The sequence below is a fragment of the Procambarus clarkii genome, chromosome 9 (assembly GCF_040958095.1).
Source record: "Procambarus clarkii isolate CNS0578487 chromosome 9, FALCON_Pclarkii_2.0, whole genome shotgun sequence".
In the NCBI taxonomy this organism is placed as follows: Eukaryota; Metazoa; Arthropoda; class Malacostraca; order Decapoda; family Cambaridae; genus Procambarus; species Procambarus clarkii.
The window spans coordinates 28,654,048-28,671,763 of NC_091158.1; the positions used below are offsets into that span (position 1 = coordinate 28,654,048).

The 17,716-nt window shown below is 43.6% G+C and overlaps 1 protein-coding gene across 1 annotated transcript in view; it reads left to right on the forward strand.

The window, feature by feature from the left end:
* LOC123766095 (uncharacterized) overlaps positions 1-17,716 on the forward strand; it is a 902,969-nt gene that overhangs the window by 456,835 nt on the left and 428,418 nt on the right. The window contains exons 26-27 of the mRNA XM_069321294.1: positions 1,994-2,205; positions 2,360-2,604. Coding sequence (XP_069177395.1) covers positions 1,994-2,205; positions 2,360-2,604 — 457 coding nt within the window. The remainder of the gene's footprint in view (positions 1-1,993; positions 2,206-2,359; positions 2,605-17,716) is intronic.

Here is a 17,716-nt window from a genome sequence, read left to right on the forward strand (position 1 = left end):
CTCGGGTCATATTAACTGGCCAGAATCATCAGACGCAGTCTCCAGAAGTCAATGTTGAAATCACGAAAACGATCATATTAGAATCCCTGTGACAGTTAATTATTGTTAAGAACCATCATTAAGATCACTTTCGAGTGTTCGCTGTCGAGTTACGACGAACAGAGGAAATTTCTCATGATTGATAATATATCATTTGAATGTTGCTAACACGAGAAGACCGTCTCCCTGATCAGTCGTCAACTAACTGATGATGATGCAAGGCCTATGAAACTATCACTCATGAGAATCTCCGTGACAAGTTTAAGGCCCATCATGTGGGGCAGGTTATCCTAAGTCAGACTAGGGCTTTGTTACTTAACATAGATAAAATTAAGTTGTAGTGGAAAACCGTTGTAAGTGTTAAGTCTCCGGGCTCTGTCCTGCGTGTTCACCATGTGCATTTAGGCAAAGGTTAGAACAACAACATTTGCAGACGATCCAAAAATAGGACCGAAAGTAATTTCATATGAGGACAAAATCACTAGAAGACGATATAGATATGCTTCAAAGTGGACGAAAGATAAGCAGATGCAGTTTAATGTTGAAAAATGTAGAGTTCTGGGCTTAGATAATAATATTAGTGTTACCAGATAAAATCGACACCACAAATGCCACACTCTACGACTCTGGTACTCTGCTCTGCTCAAATAATGTATTGAACATACACGCTAAGCGGATTACACAGCTCATCATTACATTTGTTTAAGCATCCTGGGGAAACGCCTAGTTTCGTCTGGTCTCGGGGGACTCGATTGGTTATTATTATTCTATTTATTTAAGAACATCAGTCCCGGTAACTACTAAACTAGTGAACTTACCCTCACCACCTACATATAATAATGTAGTTAAGTGCAAGGTATAATGCTAGTTCTTTTTTAGAAAACACAGAGAAAAAAGTTTTTCTTTAAAATACCACACATATGATTGTTGTAACCATTTACTTGAGGTGTCTGAGTTAACACTGGCCTAGTCTTCCTCCTAATACATTTGCTTGATATAATATTTAAGAAATCAGGATTTTTAATTATCTTTCCTGCTAAGCACACTTCATTATTCTTTTCGTTTATTCAGGTGGGTACAGAAGCAGTCTGACTCCTGTAAACAGGCTGAGAGTTCTTCAAAGCATTTCTAGTTTCATTAACATTTCTAACTAGTTTGACAAGTGTAGAATTAGATAAACTTCCTCGGTACTAATTCTTTTGTATATAGCTTTCTTTTTGGGGGGATGAGGTTCTTTAGTCTAATTGGTATCCATTTGGGGTTTCTGTCATTCGACCTGATCAATTTGTATAGTATACTATGTTTTTTGTGTTTACTTACAATGATTGTAAATGAGTTTGAATTGGAATCATTACAATCCGTTGTCATACCACCCAGGATAGACTCGGGTCGCATCCCAGTGTTCCCTCACATCTCATATTCAGGTCTGCTTAATCTACTTCACCCAAGAAAAGCGTTAATCCCTAGAAATCTGTTTATCTGAAACCTGGCACCCTAACCGTTGGCTCTCACACAACGTTTTCCACGCCATGTCTAACGTGATTCATTTGTTACCATTGTTTCTTCCTTTCTCGCTATTTGGGGATTTATTAGTGTTACCAAAGTAGCTTACAAAGAGTCTTAAATAACATGAAATACTTTTTAATTCGTTCGTTTGCACCAATCACACTCGACCTTGGCCGAATGCAACACGTTTCCCGAAACCTCAGTTGTTCCTGTTTATATCTAGTGCTGCTTTATGCTTATCCTCGTATCTACCCTGGAAGTATTGTCCCACCTACTGAAAGGCAGACAATGGACTGAGACCAATTGTTTATATCCTAACATTGTACGATTGTGGCTCAGATATGCAACTTTTATTCTGAATGTGCAAAACTAAACTTTTCAGTCAATGTTTTGCATATGTAAGCCAAGTGGCGAGTGCTCAGCTCTCTCATATTTGTTTGTGTTGCAGATCAGTCTTCCAGCATGGCACTTCAGCTACGTGGACATGCTAGAACAACGTGCAGGAGGCGAGATGGTGGGACACAGCACCACCGTCATGCCGTCTGGCAGAGTCCACACCTCATCCTCCAGATATTTCAAGAGCAATGTTAATAATACGTTTATCTTTGAATTTTCTTATGACATTCTTGTCAGGGATGGCCTTCGAACGTGGAAAATATTGTAAGTTATAAATACAAAAAGGATGCGACTTCTTCGCAAAATATTTCTGATGAATAAATATTTCTATTAACCACTATTAGTATTTAGAATTGTTAAATACATAGTGCAGAGAAATATTTTTTTTTATAAATGCTGAGTATATTTAATTTTTCAGAGTGGAGGAATCGTTTGAGTGGTCAGGAAGACATATAAGCCTGGAGGCAAGTGTAAGGGAAGGGGAAGAGGCTGTCACAGGCCTGGAGGTCTCCCTCAAGGGACTCAACTCACCTCAAGTTGACTTCTACTTTAAACATTTTGTGAGGGACTTATACAAGTGCCAAGCCTCGCTGAAGAGTGAGGGACATGAGACAGATCTCGGAGTCACTCTCCTCATCATTCCTTTCAACAGGGAGATTACGAGTAAGTTTACTGGAAATAAAGTAGTCTTTAGAGTTATGAAACGAAGAGTTCAAACATAAATACACGATAACCTAAAGACATCTAACGCAAGCCAGTACAGTCTAACGCTCCCCCTCAGTATCCAGCCTGTGGCCGACATGAGGGAGTTTGGTGGGTGGTTGTTGGAGTGTGATGCTCCTTGGGCTGGCATTTCGTTTATCTTTTTTGAGCCTTGTGCTCCTGTAGCCACCTCAACTAATTTTGCTGGATCCTCTCCACCTCTTCTCGTTTCTGGTTGATCCATGCTGCTGACTCGGATCCGTTATTGATTATTCTTTCTATCGCCTGCATCTGTTGCAGGCAATAGAATTCGCCTTGCAATTCTGTTGCCAGGCGAATTGAAACGGCATTTTGTCTCACCCGTAGAACTGGAGTATGTGACATGTTGGTGTGAGGGGTAAACCTTTATATCAAACCTTGCCTTCGTTAGTGAACCCAATCTCGACGGACTGACAGTTCTTTAGGTGACGATTGTGAGGTGTATATTCACAATGCACCTTTGGGAAGGTCCTGTTTTCTCGGGTTCTCTATCCTCTAATTGTGGCTCCATGGTGGGTGTATGGGCTTAATCATGGATGATTTTTTCTGACCCTCCTTTCCATTCTCACTCATGGAGTGGACGACAAGGTCCCTGAGTCAAATCACAATAGAAGGACAGGTTCTGTATCCCTGGCTGTGTTGGACCCAGACCCGGCTTTGTTTGTGATTTATCCTACCGACTCTCCCTGCTCCCCTTCAGCTTCTGTAGTTGGGTTGAGCTCCAAGCCTTCAGCGGTGACAACTTTGTCCCCTGATGTGGCTCCTACTATGTTTATTAAAAATGTGCCATTCCACCCCCATCTTTTTTAGGGGATCGGCACCGTACCCATGATAGCATTAGCTTGTTTCCTGCTTCACTTCTTACTTTCCAGGATTTGTTCTGTCCCACTTCGTGGCCTAAGTATTATGATCGTTGTCCCAAGGACCCTGCCCGTCCTGACGATGTGCATGTACATCGACACTTGGTTGATTCCCAGGCTTGGTTGACACTTGGTTGTGGATTCCCAGGCTACTTTTAACCACACTCACTGACATGCATGTGGTTGCGGCCCCTTTCTCAAGAAGTGGCTGCTCGCCTTGCTACTTTGTCCTGCCTTGGTGAGACCCAGGTTCAGGTGTCTTAGAATATCCTGTTGGATGCCAACGTTGGTACTGTTGTTCTCTCGCACCATGTTGTGACTGCTGCTCGGGACCTCCAAGACTACCATGAAGATCTTAAGTATATCTTTGAGGGCCCAGGGCTTTTCCACCCACCGTATTTACTCCTTTACTCGTCCCCTTCATGCCCATCGTCTTCGTTCTCTTCATACTGTTAAGATCACTTTTGATGGAGGGCCCTTAATCCCATCTTCTGTCATTCTTGCGGGTGCCCGATGTTCGAGAATACATTCCTTCCACACCCCTGTGCAGTAGGTGTCGGCAGTTTGGTCATGGTTCTTCCAGGTGCAGCTGCGATGTGCCACTATGCCCCTTGTGTGGTGACCCCTGGTCATCCTTCTACTAATTGTTCCCAAACTCACCGCCTCAACTGTAGGAGAGACCCACCCTGCCTTTTCTCGGTCATGCATCCATTATAAGATTGAGCAGTCTGTCCTCACTTTGAAGCATCGAGATCGTATTTCTTTTCCTTAGGCTCGGCGCCAGGTCCACCATCTTAACACTTCCTCTTCCATTACTTATGCTCGAGCGTTGTGTCTTACTACTATTCCCCGCCCTCCTTCCCTGCCTTCATTCTCTAATCGTTTCCAACCCTTGGATCCCTTCACCTCCACCAGCTGCCCTTCTGCTCTTGTCGTTTCTGAGCCAGTTCCTCTTCCTTCTCTGATGGTCGTTCATCTCCTACTAGCCCGGTTACCACTACTTTTATCCACCCTCCTCTTTCTTGTGCCCTCCTTCACTTTTCGCTACCATCTTTCTTCTCAGTCTTCTGTCTCTTCTTTCCACACACACCTGTCCCTCCAGGTTAATATCCATTCTCCTCATATTCCTCTTTGTATTTCTCACTCTCGTTTTCTTTCTCCGTCTGAGACTGGAGTCCGTTGCCCAGTGCGTCACTACTGGCACGCCTGTTTCTCAGTCAGAAATTAAAACCTGGTTCCTCTCCCCTCCCCCTGGTTATCTTGAGGTTATCTTGAGATGATTTCGGGGCTTTAGTGTCCCCGCGGCCCGGTCCTCGACCAGGCCTCCACCCCCAGGAAGCAGCCCGTGATAGCTGACTAACACCCAGGTACCTATTTTACTGCTAGGTAACAGGGGCATAGGGTGAAAGAAACTCTTCCCATTGTTTCTCCCCGGCGCCTGGGATCGAACTCAGGACCACAGGATCACAAGTCCAGCGTGCTGTCCGCTCGGCTCCCTGTGGATAAGAAGGCTTCTGTCCTTCCTGCACTTTCCTCCACCGTCATGGTTCCTGCATGTTCTGCCTTAGTAGTGGAGTCATCTGATCTGGCCATGGTCATTGATGATGATGATGAAGATTAAGCCACCCAAGAGGTGGCACGGGCATGCTCATTTCTATTATCCATGTCTTGTATCCTGTCCCTGGTGAGGTGCTCCATGCTGTTTCCGTTGGTGTTTGATCACCTGCCCCCTCTCAGGTGCCTCCTCCTCCTTCTTCTGACTCTGCCATCTTCGCTGGACTTACCTTTACCCCCCCCCACCCCTCCCCTCCTCATCGACCTGGAATTCACTGCCCCTGCTTCTGATCCTCCTTAATGGTCTTTACTTTTGGGTTTTTCTTTTATTTTTATTTCCCTCTGTTCTTTTCTGTGTATTCGTCACTATAATATTTGTTGTTCCTTTGCAAGTGTTTCTGTGCTCCAACTTTTCCTTTCTCAGTTTTCACAGCCATGGTTATGACCCCAGGAGCCGATACTCACACTCGTCCTCGTCTCTTCTGCAGGTATATCTTATTTTCCTCTCCTCCAGCTTTTGCTGAAACTAATAACGCCACTGCTCTCTTGATCCAGAATGCTGTTTCACTTTGTTCTTCTTCTCTTCCGTCATAAGGTTCATTCTTCTGCTGCTCGTATCTTTGTTGGTAAATGGTATACTGTTTGTTCCATTTATATCACCCCCCCCCCCTCAGGTTTCTCTCTCACTTACCGATCTTAGCAGCTGTGAGAGTATCCTTTTTAGGGGTGAATAGGTTACAAGAAACATCAGTCAGGAAAGGACTGAACTAGCATCAAACAAACGCTGAGGACAGATTATACTTTTATGCTGACCAGGGATGCATAGAGCAGCTGCACGAGTCCAAATCCTTAGCACTCCTTGTCCACTGGGTCGTGGAGCTTCTAGGGGCCTCAGAGGGAGGTCACCAGAGTAGCTCATGTGATTCTCACACGAAATAGAATTTATTTGATGTGTGTGGCCATGAACGCAGTTCAAATCCAAGTAATCCAGGCAACATAAAAAGGGGATCACGTTGATAACAGAAATAACGGCAAAGTCAGTACTGGGTACAAGGGGTCTGAAGGTGTGAATGTAAAGACACTTGTATTTAACATTTAGTTTATTCATAACACTTAATGCTAACGATACATGGCAAGAATAGTCTGACGTTACGTTAATGTCTGTCGTGGTGCTTGACAAGGCTAGGCTAGCCGGAATCAATGCTTCCGGTTTGGACTGCTCGCGGTATCGCTAACCCTGTCTACACTTAACAATAGTGGGCAACCACTCCAGACACAATGGCAGCTCGACGAGACTGCAGCAAGTAGCAATAACATACAATTGAAAAAAACAACGGCCCCACGTTGGTGCCAGAAGTGAGATCCGTGACCAGCGTGGGGTGATTGTTGACTGAAACACAACAATAGACAGACCTGTCACTGAGACGAGTCTTCCGTGAGCTGTCAAAGCTTGACAGCTCACTTAATTCACGAATAATTTACGTTATAGCTCGGCGTCACTGAGACCGCTTAACCAACATCGATCAGTCAATACGATTACTAATCACCGAGTATTAAATCATTTGATAATTAATTACGTTCAATTAATACACTGTCTCAAGAACAAAAAAAAAATACACTGACTACTCCAGAATAATGAGCACAAATATACTGACGGACGCCAGATATAAGATCTGGGATCAATGAATACTGAACACTGAGTTACACTGATATCTCAAAGATAATTGAACGCAAGTATACTGACGTCTCAAGAATGAGTGAACACAAAGTATACTGACGTCTCAAGAATGAGTGAACACAAAGTATACTGACGTCTCAAGAATGAGTGAACACAAAGTATACTGACGTCTCAAGTTACTGAACACGAAGTTACACTGACATCTCGAGATGAATGAACACAAAGTATACTGACACCTCAAGTTAGTGTAAGAGCAGAGGTGCAACAGGTACTCTGAGAGAGAACTCTATCAACATCAGAGAGAGAACTATCAACATCAGAGGCCCGAGACTGTTCAACACGCTTCCACTACACATAAGTGACATAACTGGCCGACCCCTCACAGTGTTCAAGAGAGAACTGGATAAGCGCCTCCGAAGGATACCTGATCAACCAGGCTGTGACTCATACGTCAGGCTGCGAGCAGCCGCGTCCAACAGCCTGGTTGATCAGTCCGGCAACCAGGAGGCCTGGTCGACGACCGGGCCGCGGGGACGCTAAGCCCCGGAAGCACCTCAAGGTCAAGGTAAGGTAGTGAACACGAAGTTAAACTGACGTATCGCGATACTGAACACAAAGTTACACTGACATCTCGAGATACTGAACACAAGTTACACTGAGTGACACACCAATACGCGTTATAGAGACCAACAATAAATACGCTACACCAAAGTACACCGGGTCTCAGAGACCACGTAAAATAGTAATAACCAACACAACACACTGACACACTCGTATCAATAAACAATAATTACACATAACACTGACACACACGTGTCAACAATGTAATATACTCTTGCTTGTAATTACAGCATGTTCCCCGGAAGTACAGACAGAACGGCATGGAAATGGGTTAACACACAGTGATGGTATAATATTGAAATCACACTAAACACCAGAAAACACACAACAGACACTGAGTCAACTAAATGTGGATAACTGAATGTATATGAGGGCAATCACACTTAAAGTCCAGCTACAGTGGTCACACAGAACAGCTGTAGTAGGTCATTACCTATCGTACTTCCTCGGGGAATCGAACTCGGTCCCGTAGGGGAACTAGTGAGAACGAACACCGGACGGCTGAAATAAATTCAACACAAGGAATTGTACATACAGAAGAAACTGAGAAATAATATTTGAGTACCCACGTTAATATACTGGTATGACGAACTCACAAGCATACCTACTTGAGTCTTGGGTCAACCTTGATAGGGAGCAGACGTGTAGGATCAGCAGTCCGCGCATACCGAGGGAACAATAGGGTCAAGGGAGCGGGTGCACTGTGCAGTGAAAGTGCACAGCGGGTGCAGGGACAGTGTAAATCGAACAGTGGCATTGTAATGCAACACATTGATCACATCTCGTGGTGAAATATCTTAGTGAATTTAGAGAAGATAGCTAGTGAAGATCGACTTCTTGGGGCAGCATCAGTCGCATCAGCCAGGACCCAAGTGGGGACCTAAAGACCTCGCAGGATTTTTTTTTTTTTTTTTTTTTTTTGTTTGAGATATATACAAGAGTTGTTACATTCTTGTAGAGCCACTAGTACGCGTAGCGTTTCGGGCAAGTCCTTAATCCTATGGTCCCTGGAATACGATCCCCTGCCGCGAAGAATCGTTTTTTCATCCAAGTACACATTTTACTGTTGCGTTAAACAGAGGCTACAGTTAAGGAATTGCGCTCAGTAAATCCTCCCCGGCCAGGATACGAACCCATGACATAGCGCTCGCGGAACGCCAGGCGAGTGTCTTACCACTACACCACGGAGACTGCTAAATTACTGACGAAACGTCGTGTATTCACCTAGAGTGCTTGCGGGAGGCTGGCTGGTAAGTGCCTTTCATAAGTCTCCAACAGTGTGCAAGGTTTATATAATATCATATCATAGACACTATTGCATTCCATTCAATAATAAAATCATAAGTGGTAGACAGGTAACAGGGACAGCAACTGTGAGCTCACTGGGAACCCAGCTAAGCCGCTAATCCCCCAGCCGTAGTCTGAAGACAACACCTCACCCACCCTCCTCTTAACCCCCATCTCACTCCCACTCTCCCCTGCCACTGACTACATGTACACACACACACACACACACACACACACACACACACACACACACACACACACACACACACACACACACACACACACACACACACACACACACACACACACACACACACACACACACACACACACACACACACACACACACACACACACACACACACACACACACACACACACACACACGCACACACACATATACATACATACATACATACATACATACATACATACATACATACATACATACATACATACATACATACATACATTCAGAAATTTGTGTAAAGAATCATTCAGAACTTTGTATACCACATATGTCAGGCCAATTCTGGAGTATGCAGCCCCAGCATGGTGTCTATATCTAGTCAAAGATAAGACTAAACTGGAAAAGGTTCAATGATTTGCCACCAGACTAGTACCTGAGCCGAGAGGTATGAGCTACGAGGAGAGATGGCGGGAATTGAACCTCACTTCGCTGGAAGACAGAAGAGTTAGGGGGGACATGATCACTACATTCAAGATTCTCAAAGGAATTGATAGGGTCGATAAAGACAGGCTATTTAACACAAGTGGCACACGCACAAGGGGACACAGGTGGAAACTGAGCGCCCAAATGAGCCACAGAGATATTAGAAAGAACTTTTTTAGTGTCAGAGTGGTTGACAAATGGAATGCATTAGGAAGTGATGTGGTGGAGGCTGACTCCATACACAGTTTCAAGTGTAGATATGATAGAGCCCAGTAGGCTCAGGAATCTGTACACCTGTTGATTGACGGTTGAGAGGCGGGACCAAAGAGCCAGAGCTCAACCCCCGCAAACACAACTAGGTGAGTACATTATCCCCCCCTTTTCTCTCTTCTTCTGTAGCATTCCAGATATTCCCCCCCCCCCCTACCTCCAAAACACTCACACACAGTGGGACCCCCACCATCTCTCTCACCCTCTCCCACCACCTGACCTGAAGTGACCATCTCTGCCCCCCCCCCCCCCCCCCCCATCCCAAACAATCTCCCTCCTCCCCCCACCCCACCCTCCCTCTCTCTCTTGTCCTCTCTGTTCTGTTCTCTCTCTCTCTCTCTCTCTCTCTCTCTCTATCTCTCTCTCTCTCTGCCTCCCTCTCTGCACCCCCCCCCTGTTTAACCCTATCAAAACATATCAGGGAAAAGGACAAGATGGCAGGAGGATGCAACAGGGACACAGGGAATAGTCAAAGTGACCAAACGAAGGAAATGTTAACCCAAGTTCTGGAGGAATTCAGGAGGGAGATACATGAAATGAAGATTACAATTAACAACCTGCAAAGTGAGCTGACATCAGCAAGGAAGAAGATCAAATCCCTCACAGAGAAAATAAATAAGCTGAGCATCAGATTATCATCCAAAGAGAAGGTGGGAATGTTGCATTGGAAGGAAATGCCTCTGTGCCTGAAACATTTGAGGAAAGACTGAGAAAGAGCTCAGAAACAATGGACACAGTGAGGGAGGTAGCCATGCAAGCAGCTACCTCACAGGAAGCAGCAAAATGCACCAGTCAGCTGCTGGGGATAAAAAGATCATTGGTAGTTGTAGGCATCAAAGAACAGGAAGGATCCAATAGGCAGGAATGGAATAGCAAGGATAGAGAGGCAGTACTTGGCCTACTGAAGGAGGTACAGATAGAACGGGCTGAAAAAGACATAGAGAAAGTTTTTAGGTTGGGCTGGTACAACAAGGACAAAAACTGACTGGTAAAGGTGGTGTTTACAAACGAGGCCACCAAAGAGGTCATTTTAGAAAGAAAGAGTCGTTTTCAGTATGTAGAGGAATACAAGAAAGTATTCCTGCAGAGGGACAGGTCGAAGGAGGAGAGAGCCAGGGCAGCAGAGGCAAGGAGGAAGCACAGGGAGAGAGGAGTAAACCAGGAAATCGCAGCCCTCAACACAACAGTTCCAGAGATAAGAGGGAAACCCACAACCAGCATCCCAGCAACACCAGAGGGGAGGGCAACACCACCACCCCTCTCTGCATAGAAACCCTCCCTTCCCCTCACCCTACCTGCCCCCACCCAAAGTCTCACCCTACCCTCCCTCCCCACCCCACCCCATTCTGATCCTATCACCCCTCCCCCATTCCCACCATGTCCCCCCTCCCGCCTTCCCCCCCTTCACCTTCATCCCATACCCTCCCTATCCCTCCTCCCCCTCACCCCGTATCCTCCATGTCCCCCCCCCCCCTATCTCATTAACCACACCCTACCTGTCCCCCCCACCCCCTACCCCAAAATCCTCTGAGACCCTGCAAACCACCTCACACATCTTCTCACCCAGGAAACAACTTTCCCCACCAGCAGAATGCTTGCCAAGAAGGGTGCTAGAAAATGAACAGAAGAAAGTGAGCTTCAAAGCAATGTACACTAACATAGATGGGATTACAAATAAAACAAGTGAACTCGGAGAATGGGCACTAGAAGAAAACCAAGACATAATAGCACTCAGGGAAACAAGGCTAACGAAAATAGTAACAAACGCAGTGTTTCCACAGGATTACTATGTAGTGAGGAAAGAGAGAGAATGGAGAGGAGGAGGTGGTGCAGCTTTGCTGATAAGAAAAGGTTGGAGTTTTGAAGAGATGGTAAATCAGAACTGTGAAGGTTTCAGTGACTACATATTAGGCACCATGGCAACTGAAGGACAGAAAATGATAGTAGTAGTCATATATAACCCCCCACCGAACGACAGAAGACCCAGACAGGAATATGATAGAACACCTGAAAGTAGAGAGACATACCAGAGAACCAGGAACGAGTATGTTAGAGCGAGAAGAGCAGCTGCGAAATGGTATGAAAATGACTTGAGAATGGTCCATGACATACCGAAACGTCGTCGTCCCTTCACCTTCTAGTGTGTGGTCTGGTCAACGTATGAAAATGATATAGCTAACAAAGCCAAGACAGAACCAAAACTACTACACAGTCACATCAGGAGGAAGACAACAGTGAAGGAACAGGTGATGAAACTTAGGATGGGTCAGGACAGGTACACAGAGAATGACAAAGAGGTGTGTTAGGAACTCAACAAAAGGATCCAGGAGGTCTTTACAATAGATCAAGGAGAAGTCACGGCTCTAGGAGAGGTGGCAGTAAACCAGGCGACCTTGAAAAGGTTCGAAATTACAAGAGATGAGGTCAAGAAGCACCTATTGGAGGTGGATATGAGAAAAGCTGTTGGGACGGACAGAATCTCACCATGGGTATTGAAAGAGTGTGCAGGAGCACTTTGTTTGCCACTCTCCATAGTGTATAGTAGGTCACTGGAAAGGGGAGGCCTACCAGAAATATGGAAGACGGCTAATGTAGTACCAATATACAAAAAGAGTGACAGCCAAGAGGTAATGAACTACAGGCCAGTGTCCTTAACTTGTATATCATGCAAGGTGATGGAGAAGATTGTGAGAAAAACCTAGTAACACATCTGGAGAGACGAAACTTCGTGACAACCCATCAACATGGGTTCAGGGAGGGTAAATCTTGCCTTACAGGCTTAATGGGATTCTACGATCAGATGACAAAGATTATGCAAGAAAGAGAAGGATGGGCGGACTGCATTTTTTTGGACTGTCGGAAAGCCTTTGACACAGTACCCCATAAAAGGCTGTTGCATAAGCTGGAGAAACAGGCAGGAGTAACTGGTAGGGCGCTCCAGTGGATAAGGGAGTACCTAAGCAATAGGAAGCTGAGAGTTACAGTGAAGGGTGAGACCTCAGATTGGCGTGGAGTCACCAGTGGAGTCCCACAGGGCCCTGTACTCGGACCTATCCTGTTTCTGATATCCATAAATGATCTCCCAGAGGGTATAGACTCATTCCTCTCAATGTTTGCTGAAGACGCCAAAATTATGAGAAGGATTAAGACAGAGGAGGACAGCTTGAGGCTTCAAGAAGACCTGGACAAGCTACAGGAATGGTCGAACAAATGGTTGTTAGAGTTTAACCCAAGCAAATGTAATGTAATGAAGATAGGGGTAGGAAGCAGGAGATCAGATACAAGGTATCATTTGGGAGATGAAACACTTCAGGGGTCAGAGAGAGAGAAAGATCTGGGGGTTGATATCACGCCAGACCTGTCGCCTGAAGCTCATATCAAAAGGATAACATCAGTGGCATATGCCAGGTTGGCTAACATAAGAACGGCCTTTAGAAACTTGTGTAAGGAATCTTTCAGAACATTATATACCACATATGTCAGACCAATCCTGGAGTATGCGGCTCCAGCATGGAGTCCATATCTAGTCAGGCATAAGACTAAACTGGAAAAGGTTCAAAGGTTTGCCACCAGACTAGTACCCGAGCTGAGAGGTATGAGCTACGAGGAGAGACTACGGAAATTAAACCTCACTTCGTTGGAAGACAGAAGAGTTAGGGGGGACATGATCACCACATTCAAGATTCTCAAGGGAATCGACAGGGTAGATAAAAACAGGTTATTTAACACAAGGGGCACACGCACTAGGGGACACAGGTGGAAACTGAGTGCCCAAATGAGCCACAGAGATATTAGAAAGAACTTTTTTAGTGTCAGAGTGGTTGACAAATGGAATGCATTAGGAAGTGATGTGGTGGAGGCTGACTCCATACACAGTTTCAAGTGTAGATATGATAGGGCCCAGTTGGCTCAGGAACTTGTACACCTGTTGATTGCCGGTTGAGAGGCGGGACCAAAGAGCCAGAGCTCAACCCCCGCAAGCACAATTAGGTGAGTACTCTCACTGCTCCAGCTGTTGATTGCTGGGGCTGGTTGGTGAGGCGTGAGGTGCGGCGAGCGAGGCGAGGCATGAGCCTTACCCTCTGAGGCAACGTGACTGGTGGTGGTAACCACGCGCGTGACACTTAAGGTCGAGAATTGCTTAACTCCCCCACCAATAAACTGGGATAATGCGCGTTCACTATAAACACCGGTTTATGCACAAGTGTGATATTTACTGAAGGCTGAATGAATGCACGCTGGAATATATGTGTGTGTGTGTATATATTATATATATATATATGTCGTACCTAGTAGCCAGAACGCACTTCTCAGCCTACTATGCAAGGCCCGATTTGCCTAATAAGCCAAGTTTTCCTGAATTAATATATTTTCTTTAATTTTTTTCGTATGAAATGATAAAGCTACCCATTTCATTATGTATGAGGTCATTTTTTTTTATTGGAGCTAAAATTAACGTAGATATATGACCGAACCTAACCAACCCTACCTAACCTATCTTTATAGGTTAGGTTAGGTAGCCGAAAAAGTTAGGTTAGGTTAGGTAGTCGAAAAACAATTAATTCATGAAAACTTGGCTTATTAGGCAAATCGGGCCTTGCATAGTAGGCTGAGAAGTGCGTTCTGGCTACTAAGTACGACATATATATATATATATATATATGACAATGTCAGACCACAGAGGAAAAATGAAACAGGAAATTTCCTTAAGTACTTTCGTATATTAAATACATCTTCAGAAGGACCTTCTGAAGATGTATTTAATATACGAAAGTACTTAAGGAAATTTCCTGTTTCATTTTTCCTCCGTGGTCTGACATTGTCACATTCTTAATCACGTGTTTATTTTCGTGATATACACATATATATATATATATATATATATATATATATATATATATATATATATATATATATATATTGGTGTATACTGGCAGCAGGTTTTCTTTCAAACATGTTTCATTGAATATGACCGCATATTCTGTATTTATTATTTTCTGGTTTAGGGCTTCTATCCCTCTAACTATTTTCTTAGCATCAGGGCTTAATTGAAATAGGAGTTCTCCAAAACTCATTTTCGTACTTTTAAGGTGAAGAAAAGAAGTGATTTACTATAGAGTGTATTACACTTATTTATATAATTTGCACAACGTTTCGAACCTCCATGGTTCATTCTCAAGTGAACAGATCTTACAATACTAGTTGATTTTATACCCGCACTGGGTCAGGTGATAATACAATAAAGGTGAAAACATGGGGGGATACATATGGGATAAATGTGAGGTGAAACATAGAGGTAACTGCAGAAGGCTTATTGGCCCATACGAGGCAGCTCCTATTTATAACCACCCAATCCCACTCATATACATGTCCAACCCATGCTTGAAACAATCGAGGGACCCCACCTCCACAATGTTAGGCGGCAATTTGTTCCACAAATCAACAACCCTGTTACTGAACCAGTATTTACCCAAGTCTTTCCTAAATCTAAACTTATCCAATTTATACCCATTGTTTCGTGTTCTGTCTTGTGTTGATACTTTTTATACCCTATTAATATCCCCTTTGTTATGTCCATTCACCCACTTGTAAACCTCTATCATGTCACCCCTAACTCTTCGCCTTTCCAGTGAATGCAACTTAAGCTTTGTTAATCTTTCTTCATATGAAAGATTTCTAATTTGGGGAATTAACTTAGTCATCCTACGCTGGGCACGTTCAAGTGAATTTATATCCATTCTATAATATGGCGACCAAAACTGAACTGCATAATCTAAATGGGGCCTAACTAGAGCAAGATATAGCTTGAGAACCACACCAGGTGTCTTGTTACTAACGCTGCGATTAATAAATCCAAGTGTCCGATTTGCCTTATTACGAACATTTATGCATTGATCCTTTTGTTTTAAATTCTTGCTAATCATAACTCCCAGATCCCTTTCGCAACTCGACTTCGCAATCTCAACACCATCTAGCTCGTATCTTGTAACCCTATCATCATTACCTAACCTCAGAACTTTACATTTATCAGCATTAAACTGCATCTGCCAATCCTTCGACCATTTCAAAACCCTATCTAGATCAACTTGAAGTGATAGTGAGTCCTCCTCCGAATTAATTTCCCTACCGATTTTCGTATCATCGGCAAATTTGCAAATGTTGCTACTCAAACCTGAATCTAAATCATTTATATATATTATAAACAACAGAGGTCCCAGGACAGAGCCCTGAGGCACCCCACTTACAACATTTTCCCACTCTGACTTGACTCCATTTATACTAACTCTCTGTTTCCTTTGGTATAGCCATGCCCTAATCCAGCTTAATATAGCACCCCCAATACCATGAGACTCTAACTTTTTAATCAGTCTTTCATGTGGCACTGTATCAAAATCTTTGCTAAAGTCAAGGTACACAACATCGCAATCCTTACCACTATCAACTGCCTCAACAATGCTAGAATAAAAAGATAACAAATTTGTTAAACATGAACGGCCATTTATAAAACCATGTTGCGACTCAATTATTAATTTATGTTTTTCAAGATGAAGACGAATTTTATTTGCTATTATAGATTCGAGTAACTTTCCCACAATAGACGTTAGGCTAATTGGTCGATAGTTAGACGCAAGTGATCTATCTCCTTTCTTAAAAACTGGTATCACATTAGCAACTTTCCAACTTTCTGGCACTCTGCCTGACTATTGATTTATTAAATATGGTTGACAGTGGGTCACAAAGCTCCTCTTTGCATTCTTTAAGCACCCTGGCAAACACTGCATCCGGCCCTGGAGATTTGTTTGGTTTGAGTTTTACTATTTGTTTAAGAACATCCTCTCTGGTAACTGTTAAACTCGTCAACCTGTCCTCGTCCCCACCCACATAGACTTGTTCGGCTGAAGGCATATTGTTAAGTTCCTCTTTAGTAAATACAGATACAAAATATTTATTAAAAATACTACTCATCTCTTCATCACTATCTGTTATTTGACCTGTCTCAGTTTTTAATGGACCTATCCTTTCCCTAGTCTTAGTACGATATAACTGAAAAATCCCTTTAGGATTTGTCTTTGCTTGCCCTGCTATGCGAACTTCATAGTTTCTTTTTGCTTTCCTTATCTCTTTTTAACATTTCTAACCAGTTGTACGAATTCCTGTTCTAAAGTGTCCTCCCCATTTTTAATCCTTTTGTACCAAGCTCTCTTTTTACCTATAAGGTTCTTCAAATTCTTTGTTATCCACTTTGGGTCATTGGTATTCGATCTATTCAATTTGTATGGTATACTACGTTCCTGTACTTTGTTTAGAATATTCTTAAATAAGTTATATATTGAATCCACATCGAAATCCCCATTTACGTCACCTATCGCTGGGTTCATGTCTCGCTCCAAGACCGGCCCCCACCCCATACCCAAGACTTTCCAATCAATTTGACCCAAAAAATTTCCAAGGCTATTAAAATCAGCTTTTCGAAAATCTGGCACTTTAACAGAATTTTCTCCTACAGGTCTATTCCATTCTATGCTAAATCTGATTTCTTTGTGATCACTGTTCCCTAGCTCACTCCCTATTTCGATGTCATTAATTTGTGTTTCCCTGTTAGTTAACACTAAATCTAAACACAAAGATTAATCCAGTGTAATTGGCCTATTATGTTGGACATTGTCTTCTGTGTTGGCATCGATATGTTCTTGTCTTGTCCTTACTCTCATGGTGGGTAGAGTAAATAGTTCCGTGATTTGGGTGTTCATGGTAGGTCGCTCTATTCTTATGTGAATTGCCTCAAGAATTTGTAATCTTCTTGCATCTTGGGTTTTGTCTATTATGCAGGTATTCTTGTTCAACATTTCTCTTGTTAGGGTGAAGTCATGGGCTTGTCTCATGTGATTCCTAGGGGCACCGGATTGAAGATGGCATGTCAAACGCCTCGTCAGCTTGGTCGACGTCATACCTATGTACTTACATTGAAGGTTACATCCTTCGTGGGGGCAAGTGTACATGTATACGACGCTTGACTGCTGTAGAGGGTTCTCCGTCGGCTTCGGGCTGTTTTTGATAAGGAGTTCAGAAGTCTTCTTGGTTTTGTAGAAT